At 32.6% G+C, this 19,170-nt stretch overlaps 1 protein-coding gene across 11 annotated transcripts in view; it reads left to right on the top strand.

The window, feature by feature from the left end:
- LOC142333042 (uncharacterized) overlaps positions 1-19,170 on the top strand; it is a 70,258-nt gene that overhangs the window by 38,761 nt on the left and 12,327 nt on the right. For 7 of the 11 annotated variants that reach the window (XR_012758498.1, XM_075379832.1, XM_075379833.1 and 4 more), the window contains 5 exons: positions 531-569; positions 4,108-4,146; positions 6,982-7,020; positions 12,822-12,857; positions 16,721-16,756. Coding sequence is in view for 10 of the 11 variants with exons in the window: in XM_075379832.1 (XP_075235947.1) it covers positions 531-569; positions 4,108-4,146; positions 6,982-7,020; positions 12,822-12,857; positions 16,721-16,756 (189 nt within the window). In the remaining variant the exon portion in view is untranslated. The remainder of the gene's footprint in view (positions 1-530; positions 570-4,107; positions 4,147-6,981; positions 7,021-12,821; positions 12,858-16,720; positions 16,757-19,170) is intronic. The other 4 variants (XM_075379838.1, XM_075379839.1, XM_075379841.1 and 1 more) reach the window with 1 other exon arrangement.

Raw genomic sequence — 19,170 nt, forward strand, 5'->3', positions numbered from 1 at the left:
TCATTTCCAAATATTCTGTCATCCTTGTGGCTATGTTCAGCGAGTTACTGGAAATTCAAAAATCTGTTCTAGTTAATGCTTCAGAAGTTCATAGTTTAAATGTTGAATTGCCATATGATGGTAATATATGATAATCGATTTCTTATAATGATAATCATTACGCATTTAAAAAAATAATTTATCCTTTTTTTAACAATAAAAATGATTTCTTGTTTTTCCTATTTCAAAAATTTCTTCAATGATTAATAAACTGATTTATTTGTGTGTTACTTAGACAAACTAAAATTAATGTATTTTACACTGCATTTTTAGTCAGGCCAAGCTTGATTAAACAGATTGTAAGAGTTGTTTTTTCATGTAATCATTTAAAGGATTTTCTTATGTACAGATAAATCTTTAATTTATATAATAAAACTATTGTTTATACATCAGGTTTAATAATTATTTATATGTTTACTACTACAATGATCACAAAATTTCATTGTATTAAATAAATAAATTGGATGCTTGTAAAACTATTCTAATTTCAGAATACCTGCACCTACGAATAAGAATAGCCACATACAAACGTAAGTACAATTTATAATTTATTGAAGTTTTTTCAGATTGGATACGCGCGCGCGCGCGCGCGCGTGTATCCAATCTGTGTGTGTGTGTGTGTGTGTGTGTGTGTGTGTGTGTGTGTGTGTGTGTGTGTGTGTGTGTGTGTGTGTTTTATGCACATAACCCTATTAAATAGGATAATAGTATAACAACAATAATGATGAAATACATACTGAACAACTACATTATATATGTCTGAGTGTGTGTGTCTGTGTTTATCATCAACACACATGCTCACACTTCTATAAATCTATGATATCCATTGTAATGTTCAATGTAAACCTGATTCTTACATAGTAGACTGCAAGTTGAATACTTTTATAAATCAGTAGTAAGTGAATCTAATATTCTGATATATATTTTTTTTAAATTTCACAAAAATTATTTCTTTTATTTAGCGTATGGCACCAAAACACAACACGAATTACATTTAAAAATTACAAACAAAGTTTTAACAAATTAATATAAGCTACTGATTCTGATGGAGTCGCCATCAGGAAACCTACAGGATTCCCTAGAGCAAACTTCTGTGATGAGTTTAACAGTTTGATTTTCACCACACTCATAAAGGGGCGTCGGTGTTTTGTACCATTTCTACAGGAAATAGGCGCAGCTACAATGGTGAGTTCGTATTCTGTTTAGCGTTGACCATGTCTTACGTCGAAGTCAAAACCAGGCGACCTTTGAGTAATGCATGGGATTTCGTTATTCTACTTTGTGGTCCATTCATGACGCCAGGCGTCAGTTAGGTAAAATCCGTCCTCTGTGACTGAGAAAGGAAGACTTCACAAAAAAAGAAGATTAATGTTGTTCATAAAAAACATAGTAGTCCTTAGAAATAACAAACAGTAAATTAAATATGTGAACCTTCCAAAAAAAATTAAAGTGTAAGATGATTAAAGTTTATGGAACAGATTAATGAAAATAATTCGAAAATATATTATTTTTCAAGGTAAACAAAGATGTACCAAATACAGGCGATTTTTAATTTAAAAAAGCGTTACTTAAAAGCTTACTGTCAGAGGAATTTAAAGTATTTAATTTAAAATTTTAATAAGGAATAACTTAAACAAATTGCAGAAGAATTGGCCCCAATAAAAACCCATAAAAAGTATCAGTGGTGAAACAGCTAATGCTACGAAACAGTGGAAAAGAGATATCAAGCAAGACTGTTACATCAATCCCAACAATCAGAAACATCGTTCCAAAACCTTGCAAACAAAGAAAAGTAACCACACCAACCCTACGGAAAATAAGAGAAACCACACTATAAAGATACACATAAATCAGTAAAAGAAGAATTCAGTAAAACGCAGTCAAGAAACTACCACAAAATCTTCAAAAAACAACTCCAAAAATACGAACCGCAAACCCCTTCTAATGAAGGATGAAAACCATAATCTGTCCCGTAACGATAAAAACAACGCGGAAAACCTAGCAAAATATTTCAACAAACTCCTATATTGTGAAGAACTGACCGAACCCCATAAGAAAAGCTCCCCCAATAACAATACTACCACTAAACAATAACCCTCACGCAATAAAAGAAGTCTACCAAGCACGATGTGAAATGAAGACAAAGTGGCGGGAGAAGATCAGACCTTTGTAAAAATCTTGAGACATGCAAGAAGAAAAGAAAAAATCGCCCTACATCAGCAGCTTGTCAACATCTGGATCAAAAAACAACTAGAAGAACAGTGGATAACAGCCCTCTTCCAACCGCTAAACAAAAAAAAAAAAATGGCCAAAACACACCGTAACAACTACAGGTGAATTTCACTCCTAGACACAACACACAAAATTCTTTCAAGAATCATCCTTAATAGGATCGGTTTACAACTCCAGAAAGAACCAGGAGAATACCTGAGAGGTTTCAGACCTGCGAGGAGCTACCCAGACCAGATCATGACTCTCAAGTTAATAATAGATTACAACAGTAAAGGAAGTAGAGACATGGTGAAGACAATTATCGACTTCAAGAAAGTCTCAGAGAATCCGCACTAAAAATTCTGAGATATCTTGAACTCAGATTAATAAAACATGGTAAAACCCACCCACACAAATCCTAAGTCAAAACTGAAATTCAGAGGCGAACTCTCGGAACCATCTGAGATCAATATAGGACGGTGCCAAGGAACGGACTCTCACCGCTACTAATTAATTGCACTCTGGAAATTTTAATGAGGGACTGGCTCAAAAAATGCTCTCCAAAACTATGAATATCCAAAAAAAAAACAAAACAAACTGCCTTGGTTTTGTCAATGAATTGGCAGTACTAGGAAATGATATCGACGAAGCTAACAGATATTAAAACTTAAAAATATTGCAAATAAACTGGCAATAAAATATCATTCAGAAAGACAGAAATTATTCCCCCCAAAAATTAAAAAAAGTAAACATAAAGTCAAAATGATACCCAATTTAAATACCTTGGAGAAATAATAACAAACAAGAAAGACGAAAAAACATCAATCCAAACAACAACAAACATAATAGCTGATGCATAAAAATTAACCTGATACACCTACGTAATAAATATCTATCCATAAAGGCAAAAGTAAGACACTACAACACAATTATAAAACCAAAAATCACATTTGCGGCAGAAACACTAAATACCTGAGCGAACAATCAAAGACCGACAGACTCCGGAAAATCAGAAGAAGAATTGGAAGAAACTAAATCAACAAAAAGTACCAGAAAGATGGGCATTGGTTGATCGTGCCCAACAACATCGTGTGCAGCGTTAGAACCTATCACTGATGTTATGCATAAGAGGAGACTAGTATATCTCAAATGAAGATTCCAGATTTCTGAAACAGCTGGTATAGTCAAATCTCGACTCGAAAAACACTAAGACAGGATGCAAATGAATCAGATAAATAAGAGAGGATCTATAGGAAATTGGCCTTATACCAGAAGACACCACAGTCAAGAAAAAATTACACAAAAATATTAAGCACAAAAACAATCGCTTCACACTCCCGAGAAAGATATTCACAACACAAAACTTTTCAACACCAGAAAGGACACGAATATTGGAACGTATGAAAAAGTGCTGGGAGGACCGCAAGGCCCGAACAGTCCTTAAAAGAAACTTGGACAATGGACTGACTAAAGTGATCGTATGCGGTCATAAAAGATGAAAAAAAATTATTGCAGATTGATGTTCAATAACTATTACATTCAATTTCTAACAGAATATGTTACTTTTACTAGAATAATGATTTCTACACCACAAAATATCACAAAAATTAGTTTATTAGTAATGATAAGCATAATTATTTTATTTTAGCGCTGCATGTATTTTTTTTATTACAGTCACAATTTAGTTACTGGATTGTTGATTATCAATATGTTTGTTTCACAACCACATTCTGTTTCACATACTGCAACTTCAGATTCCTATACTGTTATAAATTAATTTTGTTAATAAAAAATTTAAAAAATGTCACATTTTAATTGCTATGATTCATTTTAATATTTATTTATCTCATTTTTCAGTTATACAAATATTCCTTCCAGACTACCGTGTGATACCAGGTATCTATCTACCATAAGTTAATAATATAGCTTTAATAATTAGTGATTTAAGTAACCTTTTATTTCCAATCTCTGTGGTGTTAATTTTTATAAATTACGTTTACTTTTTCTGTAGGAACTGCTTGACTTAACAATAAATAATCAATTGAAATATTAATCATCCAATTTCTAACCCTATTTACTGAATATTTTAGCCGATGAGGAAAATTATAATTACAGTGTATCGAATGTTGATTCGTGGACTATTCTTCTTTAATGTGTACTCAACTTCAGAAAGAATTAAAATACAAGTTGGTGAACAAAGGTTTTAGTTCTCTTTTTATCTCTAAAGGCCTCTTTTACTGGTCCTCCCACTAATTACAAAAATATGGAATGTTGATATTTGTATCGATCTTTGTCAAATTACAATCTACCACAAAAGATATGTAAAATTATTATCTGGGAGTTTCAAGCTCTCTTGCAGTTGAAGGACGTCTAGCTCCCAAGCCTTCTCGATCAAATTAGAAATATTGCATATTTGAATTATTTTTTCAACATGACCTTTCAGTTATGAAGAGTTTTATGATCAGCATAAAAAATTTACTTGATAGAAATATGTAAACTTATGGCTGCAACTCGACTAATATTTTGTATTTTTCATTTTCTTTGGTGAAGAAAACTTCATCTCGACTAAATCACTACATCACACGCCATCTGATAAAAACACCAGTTACGATTTTGAAATAGAAAATTTTGTGAAAAGTCATAACGAACATAGTTCACCTAATAGCAAAGGCTTATTGAAACATTTTATTAAAATTGAAAAATCCGTTTGGCTGTAGCTTCATCACAAACTCAAAAAGTCATGATAAAAAAATTATCTCAGTGCATTCTGTCAATAATTCTTAGTTAATTTTTATTTTTTGCAAGTACTGCAAATTTCAGTATGCAAATATTGCAATCATCCATATCCAAACATTGTATTCAACCATTAACTCTGTATATATAATACCGCTTCCTAATTCATGACTTTGGTTATATGATGTTAACCTGGAGTTATGCCTGCAGAAAAATATTTCTTATTGAATTTTATATTTAAATTGTTCTTATTTGACTTCAGTTTTTGTATTTAAAACTTTTTATCTGTGTTAATTTGAATTTGAATGTGTTTTTTAACCGTGCTTAAGTGTGAAGTGTTTTGTTTCTTCTATGTTGCTGTTGAGTAATTCACCAAAATATTGTGTTTCAGTATTTGTTACTTTCTCATCTAGAGCGATGAATGCTATAGCAGCATTTGCTAGTACGGAAAAGTATATAGATCAGTTACAAAGAAAAAAAAAAAAAAAATTGTACTTTTTATTTATATAGTAAGCAGAAATTTTTTTTTGTTTTCATTTTTTGCCTCCGCAAGACAACATTTTTTTCTTCACCTTCTTTGCAGTATTCTCTTTACCCAATATTTCTCTCGTTCCTGCCGTTCTCTTCTTATATCGCACTTTCTTGAGCACCGTTATCTTTTTTCCTTTTTTTTTTCATGAAAGCCCAGTATTGATTCAATTTTCTCTTTATAAACTTTTCTATCTGATATATCATTTTCTGAGATGTTTTGGTTTTTTATGTCGATTTTTGGATGTTTCACCCAAATATTCTCAATTTTCTTTTATAAAAATAATTAAATATTTGTTTTGTAAGACAATTATTGGGCATTCTAAAAAAAATTCTAAAGAAAAATAATCTTTGTTCATTATTAAATTTTTTATTAAATTTTCTGTAAATTTCTTAGTTATGTCTCAGTCTATAATTTCCGTTTTCTTAAACTGGGCCTAGAATTTTCTGAATTATTCTTCTTTCTAATTTTTAAGCCTTCAATTTTTAAATTTAAATTTAAGCATTCGTAGGTATAAAGACATGATAGTTTTATAACAATATTGCAGTGCCTGATTTAAACATTTTTGTAAATGTATTTTTTATTGTAAATATTTTTTTTTGTAATTTCGTTGAACTTTCGGGATTGGAGTTCCTGTTTCTAATGAAAGCTAACTTTTTTAAATTGTTTTAAAATTAAAATCCATCTCGAAAATTAACCATTGCGTTTAAAATGTAAAAATCTTAACTTTGTTACATCACTCACTCATTAGTTTTTCTTGAAAAAAAGAAAAGATCTGTCAAAATATTAACACCCTCTTCCTAGAAAACTAAAATTTTGTTTATTTAGAATTATCTTTTTACTTTTTAAACAATTTTTTTTTTCCACTTTATTGTCACCACTTACGAATTATTTTTTTAAAAATTCATTTTACCCGAACACTTATCCTAGAGTATGGGAATCCCCAAAATATAAAAAACATTTTTATACAATTTAAAATTTTTAATGTTCAAAACATATTTTGTTAAATAATAGCTACAATACCTCTCCTCTGATGAGGAACTCCCAAATTTTTAATAATTTATAATTTACTTAAAATCAATTTTAGGGAAAACTTTAATGAAAAAGGCCTCCTGATGCATGAGCCTCAAATTTTCAAAGGTCAGAAACATTTTTCCAAAATTTTGATTCTCATATACTATATTAAAACTTTGTTTATCGCTTTATAACTGCTATAATTAAAAAACGAATTGAGTAACTTGACCGGCTTAGCCGAGAAATTTATTGTTGGTTCTTTTTTTCAGTAGACAGCATCAAATGTGAAAGTAAATTATATTGTTCGTGTTGATTACTATTATTGATTCACTTTACTTATACCCATCATTTACAAAGATTCAAGAAGATGTTTTAGGAGCTGCGGAACCATCAGGAAATAAAGAGATACAAATGAAGATTATTATCATTTTTATCTTGGAATATTTCTGTTTCAGGAATCCAGAAACTAATTATGGTTCTCTTCAATACGTAATGTAAGTATTTATATTCAATAACCAAGTTATCATCTAATACGGTACCTAATTGTCATAATTTTCATTCAACATCACATTTCAAAAACTTCTTTTCTTGTTTTCATTTTTACCTGACATTCGTGTATCACTACAATCCACAAATTTATTTTTAAGAATATCTGTAATTCTGAGATGTTTTTGAATTCATACTGGCTTTTTTCCTGAAAGCCTCGTTCTTCTGGGATTCTAGTCCGCTTCAATGCGGAACAGTACTTCACTGATCCTGATATAAACCTTGCAATAAAACATTTTAATATGTTTCCTTATACTAGTATTTAATTTCTTCTTATTACTACCATTTTTATTACACTTCCTTATCATTGTTCACTCTTATTTTTTTTCAAATTGAAATTCTCCCCTAGCAGTGAATATGTACACTTTGCTATTTCTTTAAACCACTATTTTTGGTTTCTGTTCAAAGAGTAGTGTCGTTAGTGAATCTTAATGTATTTAGCTTTTCTCCTTGGACAATTACTCCCTTCTCACCTTTAACCTTTCAGTTCTGTATTTTTTCTTCGTACAGATTAAAAAGTAATGGGAACAGAATGCACACTTACTATTCCTTTCTGTAACAGGGCTTCACTTTTCTATATTATCTACTCATTATCGTCGGTCCCTAATGCTTTATACGGTTTGTTTATAAAATAAATTCACTAATGTTCAGTATAATATTCATTTTCAGATTTTACTTTAGTTTTTTATTTATAAATGAATCAATTTGACAAATGAAATAATAATACCGACTTAACCAAAAGTTATTAATTTCTGCCAACATCACTCTTTCAAGAATTTTGTTTTTATATTTGGACAAAATATCGGTTAAGTATTTCTGAAATATTTTTTAGTTAATCAAGGAACAAAATAAATGCTGTATAACGTGTATGTCATCCTGTTAGTAAATTGATTTCACTTAGTACAGTAACCGATACAACTTAGGCTGTAACTTTGGCAAAAACATACAGCCGGTCATTTTTTTACCCAAACAGTAATATAATTCTTTTTACGAATACAATTCAATTAATTTATTTACTGTCAAGCTATAATTTGATGAATGCCAACCTTTTTATGAAGTTTATTATAAGCCTTATTTGAAAAACATAACGTTGCGTCACAACAAAGAGATCTAAATATGCAAATTATTTGCGCAAATCATTAATAAAAATGTACAGCACTCATTATTTGTCAAAATCCCTCTTGGTATCTGGTATTTGATTTAGACGTGCTTCATAGAGGGCCTTGTAAAGCGATCGAGTTTTTGTTGTGCAAGGCACGTAGCAAAGATGTGGCAACGACTGCTTGTTGTCTGTAACATGCAAGGGTTCGTCCAGGCAGAGTACGCCTGAGTGCTGCTTGAGCTGTTTTTAGGACGGGAACCGTTATCTGTGTTTTGTTATTGCTTTCACTTAGGTAAATAATCCAATAGCGTCTAAGAGATGCGTAGAGTGACAGGAGATTGCCTTTTCTGAGTGAAGCCAGTGCTAGTCCTTTAAGAGAACGCCTATCTATTGTGTCAACACAGTTCTCCTCAGCTAAATCTATCAGCTGTACTATATCATCAGTACCTACAGTCTGTTTAATTATCTCGGTTGTCACCAAAATTGATACTGGCCATCTACGTGAAGCTATAGATACCAATTCCTCCTCAATCATACCTCTCTCAAATTTTTCTTCAGTATGTTCTGTTTCTTTTGCCATCACAACACTACGTATTGGAGGGGATTGTTCCAACAGTTGGGAAAAACCATGAGCCAGCAATGTAAGTTCTTTATCTAGTAACTTTATCTCCCTTTTCGTGCTGCGCTCGATAAAATTACTCAGGTCGTTTGCAAGTACTTCAAGTTTAGCAAGGAAGGTTCGTAAATCAACATTTCGTTCCTCTTCATCCGATGAAGCTACCCGGATTCGTTTAGCTACCTACCTCTTCTGATTGGTCGGACGTACTACTTTCTCAGCAGTTTCTTCTGTCTCCATTACCAGCGATGATGAGCCGTGGATAGAGCGTTTCCCCCTCTGGCGACCTTTCCAGTTTTTTCGTAGCCTTAAAAGGATTTTCTTCCTTTTTGACTTCAGAAACATGCTCTGATCTCGATTCCGAGTAAGTTGAGTACCCCTCGGCACTTTTAGATGCTGGTCGGGGGGGAGGGCGTTAGAAAATGTATCCACCCAAATCCGAGGTCGGATTTGGTGGTGGTCGGGGGTATTTTTGAGGGGGTGTCAGGAGATAGGAAAGGTCCCGGTTCTATCCGAACCAGGAGATTTGGATGGGGGATGGAAAATAAGGGAAAAAAACGGAAAAAAGGAATCCGTTATATAATGATCTCAAACATTGAGAAAAAATTTTACTAACCTGGATTTATAGAAATTATTCCAAGTCCATAAAAGCGTAAAAAAGTTACGTCACTGCACAAAAAAAAATCTTGTAAAATAACTTAAAATCTTTTTCTTCATTCAACAGGTTACGTTGCTCCTATTATACATTGTTCTTATGGAGTATATAACGTACTTCAGAAAAAACTTAATAACTTATCAGTTCGTTGTAATAACTAATAACTAATTTGTACTAACTTAATAACCAATCAGCCCTTTCGGCCTAGTCAAGAAGGCTACCTCCCGTCATTATGCGTGCCACGCTTCGAGACTCCCATTGTATACATAGAAGCTACTCCCTTAGAGATTCTTTAACACAGCTTGAATTTACTTTTAGACCTACAAGAAGTCTACTGGCGTGTAGATAAGCAATTATTTTTCCTTCATTTCCATTTTCCAAATCAGCAGAAATATTATTTCTTAGTCGGAACCTGTTTCTGAGGTCCTCATATATGGTACACTTTTCCATTGCTTTTCCAGATGCTTTGTAAGTGTTTTCTTACAAACACCGCACATGTCTTTCTTCGCCGGTTAAGAAATATGAATTAGTTATTCGCGTGTGACCGATTCTAACTCTGGTCTTCGTAACCGTTGACTGTTTAGTAACTTCCTCAACTATTTCCTGCTCAGTGCTGTTCAGACGATCCTGACAGACCACAACACTCTTTGAGGTGTTTGAGTGTGCCGCGCGGATCGACACGTACAGCAAAAATCTCCAATATTATTGAGCCCTAGGATCTTCTGTGACTGTGCATCATTCGTAGTCTCCACATGAAGTCAATTATAAGTTTTTCTGATTTCCTTAACTGGGCCTTCAGCACATTTTGTTATTTCTCGAGCAATTAGAAAAGGGCTTACCCTCGAGAAATTTCCATTCTTTCGTAATTAGCAAATACTTTGGTTTTGGTACGTTACTCTTGTAAAAAGCTCTTAGCTTCAATTTCTTACTGTCTTGCTCAGAACTCTTTCTCCGTTTTGCCTCAGGTGAAACGGCTTGTTCTAAACGAATGTGTTTAAGTGAACCCTCTGCCACGTTTGGTGTTTGTTCAATTTGCATAGTATTTAATCCCTCTTTTAGCAAGGCCAAACGCCGGGGTACACCCCCTCTCCAGGGCTACCAACCCTGAAGGCCGGTCCTATACTCCCGTGGAACAGACATATGTCTTGGCAGAGAGCGGATGCGCAATCTCTACACTGAATCCAGGCCCTTACACGCCAGATCATCGTCCATGTTTCAACTCCATAGAGCATCACACTGCATATAAAACATTTCATTAAGCTTTTCCTTAACACCCAGTTTAACTTTTCACACAGCAGTCTACTCTTCTTATTAAACGCCTGTAAATATTCATTTGGAGCGTTCTGCCATTAGGGCAGGTCCTGTCATGGCTGCTGCCCTCCACCTTGTTTTATCCTTTGCTAACCTCTTTATTTTCTCATATTTTACCTTTCCCATCCATCGTTTGAACTCTTCCTTTCCTTCTATTCACCCGCATCTTAAAAGTTTCAATTCGTTTACTGTCGGCCTTTCTCATCGTCCATGTTTCAACTCCATAGACCATCACACTGCAAATAACACATTTCATTAATCTCTTCCTTAACGCACAGTTTAACTTTCCACACAGCAGTCTACCCTTCTTATTAAACACCTGCTTACTTCTTGATATTCTCGTTTTAATTTCTACTGTGCAAGACAGTTCATCAATTATAAAGATTCCTATGTACTGACATTTTTTCACCTGTATAAAACCTCATTTCCTATTTTAATATCAATTCTCTCCTCTTTTCTATCTAATACTACGAGGGTTATCTGTAAAGTAAAGACCGTTCGTTGTAACAAAATTTATTTTAATAACTTCAAATTTTTTATTTCTTTTAAACTACGTACCTTATACTACCTTCTCTTAATGGCCACATGAATTAAGACATTTATGGTAGTGATACACCAGCTTCAATATACTCTCGTCGTATTCTTCTGCCGCCAGTCCCGTTAGCCACTGATTAACATCATTTTTGAGTTCATCGTCTCACCCGTGAATTGAATTATCAAAACTTCAAGAATAGATCCCATTCGGAGATTTTTGTGAGGTTTTTGTGAGATTTTTCTGAGACGTGCGGCACCCAACGTCCAACGAGCACAAACCTTTCTGAAGCCTAAATGGCCATAAATAATGCGACTGATAACAGCTCTTGAAACATCAGGAAAAAGAAGGGCCAAATCGGAATCTTTGAGCGACAATCTTTTCTGATTTCGTCATCGACGCGTTTCAACAAGTTCTCGGTGATTATCGAGAGCCTTCCGGAACGTTTTTCATCGTGCATATTAATTCTGTTATTATAAACTCTCACACCATTTTTTGACGTTTCTTTCTTTCTTTACATTATCACCGTTATCAGCACTAACTATCTTTAAGTTTCAGGCGGCTTAACGTTTCGATGGTTTAAAAAGCGTATGACTCCACGTATTTCAGAGCTGGCGGCAACATGGATTTTCCTATTCATTTTATAACGTAAAATTCACACGTGCGTAATCAAAAATACTACAAACGACAACTTACAGACAATAATGCAGTGTGTACATTATTTGCTTAGCCATGAACGATAAAGATTCGCCGACCTTAAGGAGAGAGATTTCCCAGCGGTCTTTACTTTAGTGATTTTCCTCGTATATATTTTGTCTTCTTATTATTTATTTTCATACCCTGAAATTTGCAAGCTTGATTTAAGTCACTGGTATACAAGTTTTTGTTAGCACTATTACGTCTTCTCACTTCATGATTTCATATATTTGATCCGAATTTAAAATGACAAGAATTTACATGAATATGGAAACTAAACCTTTTTTTTCTGTATGTAAAATAAATATTGATTTTTCATCAGAGGTTGTACAGAAATTGAAAAAAAAATTATGACCCATTTTAACGAGTGAGTGCAGCACGTAGTTAAAAACAAACAGACTAAATATTTGTGAGGGTAATAAAAAAATAGAATCATTAAACAGAAGATTTATTTGGAAAGTTAATTAAAACTTATTTTTCTTTTAATATATTAGTTTTAACTATTAAATAGCGTTGCAGAAAACTCAAATGATTTTTAACGTTTGTTATCTAAATACATACCAAAGTAATATTGTCAGTGTAACAGGATGTTTTTATTAGTATAATTTTTAATAAATTAGTCAAAAGAAATTTAGTACGGGTTGGTAAGTTTTTGTTAAATAATAATAGAAGTACAATAATCCGTTTTTTTTTGTAAGGCGAGATATTACGTAAGCAGTTTCGTTAAGTGATTTGAAAGACGTGCTTTTTTTTCTTTCTCTAATATTTCTCCACTAATTTAACAACAAGGTATAATGTCATTAAAATTATATAATATTTAATTATTCTTTGTTCCAGAATGGATAATACTGTTATTTATGCATACTATAAATGGTAAGTTGATAAATAAGCATATTTTATCGTAATGAAAAACAATAAATTTTATGAACAAAGTGATATTTTATGACAAAATTATTATTAATTGTCTTTTGTCAAAGAATTATTTAAATCCTATTAGTAAAATTTAATATTCACATCCACACAGATTTAAAAAACGATAAATATTATAAGAAATAATTTTACACTTTTTATGGTCGTAATACATAGTTAATCATGAACAGAACAAACTGAAACAAAATGCTGCTCATAAACAATTATGTAAAATAAATTGTCGGTGGGAATGTTTTTTATCCCCAATAATGCGCAATTATTGGTGTATGAACCAGCATGACTTCCTTGCTGTAAGTAGGTAAAATTTGAAGTCAACAACATATTATAAAAAGTTCTTCCAATTAAAATAACAACAGCTATGAAATAATTGAATAAATATGTGATTTCAATTCTACTTCAGTGTAATCATTTGGTGTCTCTACTATTGTTTTTCACTATCTCTTTAGGTCGAGTAATATAAATCCAGTAAATAATGATGTTTTACTCGAACCAAATTTACTGTAAAATTTGTAAAATTACGTAGAGTATCGTTGAACAATTTTAAAACTGATATAATATTTCGTTCATTAAAATACTTTAATGAGTCATAAGTTACTTTCCAGATAATAAAAAAAAAAATGTAATATTGAATTATTACATCTTTTCACTTCGACATTATAAAACTGTGGGGACACAGTTTTATTAATGTTACATAATCTCATTATGTTTTTCCTGCATAATAGGTAGATTTAAAAAGAAAGCTACTTATTGTAATAAGTACCATGATTCGAATCCGGAAAATTTCGACATATCTTCACGTTTCGCATCCCCCAGACCCCAAAACCACCGTCAGTTCAAAGGTTTATATATTACTTTCTTGTGGACACGATAACTGCCGTAATTTTGTGTCAGTAACTTTCAAATTGATACATATAATATAAAGACCAAAATCTCGGTCAAGTTCGTTAATGGGCTAAATCGGACCAAGGGGGTGGAAATGGGGGGCTTTTTCGACAAAAAAATATCACTATATCTTTCTCATTAATATCTTTCCCATTACAGTGGTCGTTAGTCCTCTAAATATTACTAAAACTTTTGTCTGAAACAACTTTTGATATGAACAACCCTTACGGCAAGGGATTACCAAAATATTTCTGGATTTGTAAGAAGTGGGGGCTTGTCGAATGCTAAATGTGTGAAACTTTTTTCTCATGCAACCATTGTCGTATTGAGTAAGTTTGAAGTTTATCTTAACTTTAAGGTGGAAATATTTTTTATCCGTTGCTTAGCACCGGTGAAATCAACCTCCGCCTTCCGGCGTGCCATAAGGAATTTTTTTTCTAAATTTTAATCTGTCTTAATTATTTTTATTACCATCTCAGTTAACATATGACTAAATTCTTCCTTAACATTTTGCTTAATCAAATACGAGAATGATCTCAAAAAATAATAAAAAATAGGATTCAGACAGACTTAAAGTGATTTGTATGAAAGTAAGCGATAATCCACTCGCCTATTTATTTTACATAAATCATAGTTAATATTGTAAAAATAAGTAGTACTTTCGGTAGTTACCTGTTTACAGAATGGTTTACAGTTACGTAACAAATTTTAGTCCCACCACCCTCTACAACTGCTCCCAAATTTCTTTTCTGCCGAGCTTTATGATATTATACAGGGAGCGGCAGAAATAACTCCCAGTTTGAAGGGCTAATAAAAAAATACGTAATAGATTTTAGTCAAACTTTTATTATACCATAATAAGAATTATCATTGCCATTTATTGTATATCTAAATGATTAAAGTTTCAGTTACTTAAAAATAATATCATTTAAATGGCGAACGGCATTTTCTATACACGACTGAATCCTCACTCGGAAATTGTGCATTACTCTCGTCGTCATCTCTTGTGGAATTTCCGCGATCTCGTGTCGGATAGCAGCTTTGAGTTCGTCGGTTGTCCTCGGTTTGTCTTTGTAGACTTTACTCTTTAAGTAGCGCCATAGAAAGAAGTCACAAGCAGCAAGATCGGGTGAACGAGCTGGCCACGGCATGTTACCTCGCAGTGAGATTAAACGCCCTGGAAACATTTGTCTTAGGACTTCCATAGGTTGTCTTGCTGTGTGAGCGGTTGCACCAGCCTGTTGATACCACACAACACGATTTCCAATTTCATTCGGTTTCGGCTTCAGGAAGTTGTTTAGCATGTGTACATAACGTTGAGACGTAACTGTAACTGTTCGCTCCTCCTCCTCAAAAAAATACGGGCCTATGATTCCAAAGTCTGTTACAGCACACCAAACTGTAACATGTTGGCTATGGAGAGGTCGCTCATGCAGTTGTCTAGGATTATTTTCTGTCCGATAACGAACAATTTGCTTATTGACATAACCTGATAAATGAAAATGCGCTTCGTCAGATGAGAGTACGACTGCATTGTTTGGAACATTTTCAAGGATAGCGTGACAAGATGCAATACGACTGGCCCGATCACGTTCACTAAGTTCCTGCACAACCATTATTTTATACGGGTGGAAGTGCGGGTCTTGGTGTAAAATTATTCTCACTGTTCGATCAGATATTCCCAAGCTGGCAGCGTGCCTACGGGCTGGACGCCTTGGAGATCGTGTAACTGCTTGCTGGAGTAGTTGAACGCCGCGAGGTCTACCTGGCGGTGGGGCTTTTTCATAGCCGAACTCGTAACTCTAACATTTCTAACCCCATGTTAGAACGGGTTTCCTGTCAGGGATTGCACCGTGTCGACTTATCCCGAAGTGTGTACGAAATAATCGCTGCGTACAGATTACAGAATCACCATTTTTAAAATAAGTTTCGATTACGAACGGACGATGTTCACCGCTCCACGCCATGTTAGCGACTGAAAATTGCAACACCAGACCTGCACTATGGAACCAGTCCGGACCCGCCTACTAACACTAACGCTGAGCTACGACGGTGGCAAATTTGAGAGTTATTTCTGCCGCTCACTGTATAATACGATATCAACACATGTTCTGTATCGACTTAATGTATTTACTAACTGGTGAATTAGAAGGATAGATATTGTTATGTAGTACAACAGTGCTTCATCTTAAGTTTTAATGGTTATTTATTGTTACTGTAAACTAATTAAGAGAACTTTTAATTTATAGGGATTTCTTACAATCGATTTAACGTAGTCAGTAATATGATAACTCTTTTACGGGCAGTAAATAGGGCCTAATAGGTATTTTCAAGTGATTTTTTTATTTAATGATTTTTGATTTACTGTCCTTAGAGGGGAAGAATTGTTCTTTCAGTTCATAAATACAAAAAAAATCATATGTTCGAGTTTATGATTAGTGAATTATATTACCACATTTGAAACGGGCTCCAAAATTATAGCCAAATAACATTTTAAATAATGAAATATTATGATATTACAAGGGGAAAGCACATCGGTTTCAATTCGACTTCATTTCCTTTTTTAATTGTTTTTTTTTTTTTTTACTTTATAGATTTAATAATAATTATTCACCGGTGATTGTAAAAAAAATTACATTTAATAATAATTCAGTGACAATAAAAAAAAAATGTGAAAAAATATCAGAAGATATTAATAAAATAAAATCTTATGTATTTCATTTTAAAAAATGTGTACATGTAATTTAATAGGTGTACAACGAAGTCATGTGGTGTTCACATCAGATTTTTTTAATTTTTATGTTTGAACCACGTTCTATTAATCAGAACAAAGAAATTTATTTTTAATTACTAAGTAAGTCATATGTTAATGATGCAATAAGTATTTTACCTTCATAACCGGTTACCATTTAATTATTTTTCAGTGGAACTACGATGCAGAAAATAAAATTTCAGTTAAGGTAAGCATAATTTTAACAAAATTATAGGTGCATAATAATATTTCTTTTCTATATTATAAAAAATGTTTATCAGGAGTCCACTGAAAAGATTTAAACTTCATAAACAATGTTCAATTTACAAGTTCAAATAAAGTAAATATTTTACATAAACTTTTGTCTAATTACGTTCGGTTTTTAATTGTTACGAAAAGAGTTTGGTTAAAATTATGCTCCAAATTCAAGGCGACGCTGGTAAATTTAATTTGACTGAACAAATTTAAATAAGTGATCCCACAGTTGTATTGCAATTAATATTGAACAATTCTTTTTATGGAACTCGGTAAATAATTTTAAAACCCCATTTGCGATCTGTTGAAAACAAATTTATTAATAAAAGCAAAAAATAAAATAATGATTAAAAACAATTCCACGTACGCAATTATAGTTATTTTTTTATTTATTTATTTTTTTTTTGTAAATTTTTCTCGATGACAATAACATACTAATATAGTTAATAATTTAAAAAAATAAATACTCTTAACCGTGATTGTCAGTTGATCCGCCCATTTCCGAGAAGTCAAATAGCCATTAAAAAAATAAATCTGTTGTTATAATTGAGAAATGATATTGTGGGACCTCTCATTTTAAATTCTTCAGACACATTTAACGCCAAATTGTAAAGTTTTCTCTTATTACTAACGACTACAAAAATAAAATATTGTGGAACGCCTTTTATGGAAGGGCCATACTTCGACGGATAAAAGAGTTTACTCTTAATTAAGTGTATAAAATCATTTAAAAGCGGTTAAAGGATTGATTCTTATAATTTGTGACAGCAACTGGTGAAACTAAATTAAAAATATTTATTTTTCATTTGTAAAATATTATGCTATACTTTAGTATTATCAAAATTTCTACTCTGACACCCATCATAATTTTGGTCTACCTGTATATCTTCTTACAACAGGATGATATTAAAAACCACCGATGCAAGCCTTTCTTATGACACATTTATAAAGATCTTGTTAGCATAAATTAGTCCAATTGAAAAAAAGAAAAAAAAAAGATTTAAGTAGCAGTTACATACTTAAAGTACCTTCTTATAAACATTTTATTAGCATAAATTTTTACTATTTTTACTAAAAAATGACTTAACTAACACTTATATTTTTAAAGAAAAAGTTAATGTTATATGACAATCAATTTAAAAGTGAAGATAATCTGAAAAAAAAGAAGTGGAGTCGGATCGGGTGAGAAAAATGTTGAATCAACAATCTATAAGTTGCATTCGAACTTATGTAAACGGTATTCAAAATTATACACTGCGCTCGAAAGGTCGCTGTGCAGCATACTTTAGAATTATGCATTGCATTTTGTTCTTTTGGCATTAGGTTGGTTGCACTGTGGGTGCGTTTAGCGTTGTCGCTAATAAACCAAGACGTCAGTTTTTGAGTTGCGATTGAACATGCTTAGTTTCGTTTTGTGTTATTCCGTTTATCGCAATCAATAGATGCGAGAAATTTAATCGTTTTTTTCAGTAGAGGAATGTATTTTTCTCTCGCAACACATCCTTCGTGACGATGACAAGTATACTGATTTAGCAAAGTTTTCAGAAAAGTTTCCAAATACTCCTGTTTTCACCGCAATGCAGTTCGAAATCTTTTGGAAAAAATTCCAACAATAGTCTCTGTTGAAGACACTGATCGAATTGGAAGACCAACTAAACTAAACGAACAGAAGCTGCTTGATATTTCGGATGATATCAATAAAAGTCCATCAAAGCGTAAGTTAGCACAGCAGCAAGATATCAAATTGGCTACCGCACATAAAGCAGTAAGAATACAACTAAAACTTTTCCTCTGCAAAGTAATATGTGTTCAAGAACTGAAAACTACAGATCATGCCAAAAGACTAAATTATTTTCAATGGTTTAAACGTTTTATTCGCTAAAATTCCGTAGATGTTCTAGACGTAACGTTTTTAACAGATGAAGAATGGTTACATAAGGAAGTATACATCAATTTACAGAAGAAAAGCAAAATATTACTTTCTACTGGGTCATCGAAAAGAGCAGTGTATCGCAAAACAGACCACGTACGATATACATATGTACGAGACATTGCAGTACATCAGTTAGTTAAAGTGTTTGGAAAAAAATTGAAACGTGTGCAATGTGGCACTGATGTTTGCAGAGGTCATTTTCAACACCTTTTATAAAATATTGCAGTTATTGTATTATCCGTTCCTGTAAAATAATGGAATAAAAATAAAAATTAATAATTAAGAAGGTTTCGTCATTACACGTCAATAATTCCAGTGCACAGAAGCTTTCTGAAAGCACTGTACTAAAGAATACAAAAAGAAATATTAAAATTATACCACATTCATCACAAATGTGATTGGAGATCGTCCTCCACTGATAACTCAGGTAATAA

Source organism: Lycorma delicatula, chromosome 12 (assembly GCF_047948215.1).
Source record: "Lycorma delicatula isolate Av1 chromosome 12, ASM4794821v1, whole genome shotgun sequence".
NCBI classification, from domain to species: domain Eukaryota; kingdom Metazoa; phylum Arthropoda; class Insecta; order Hemiptera; family Fulgoridae; genus Lycorma; species Lycorma delicatula.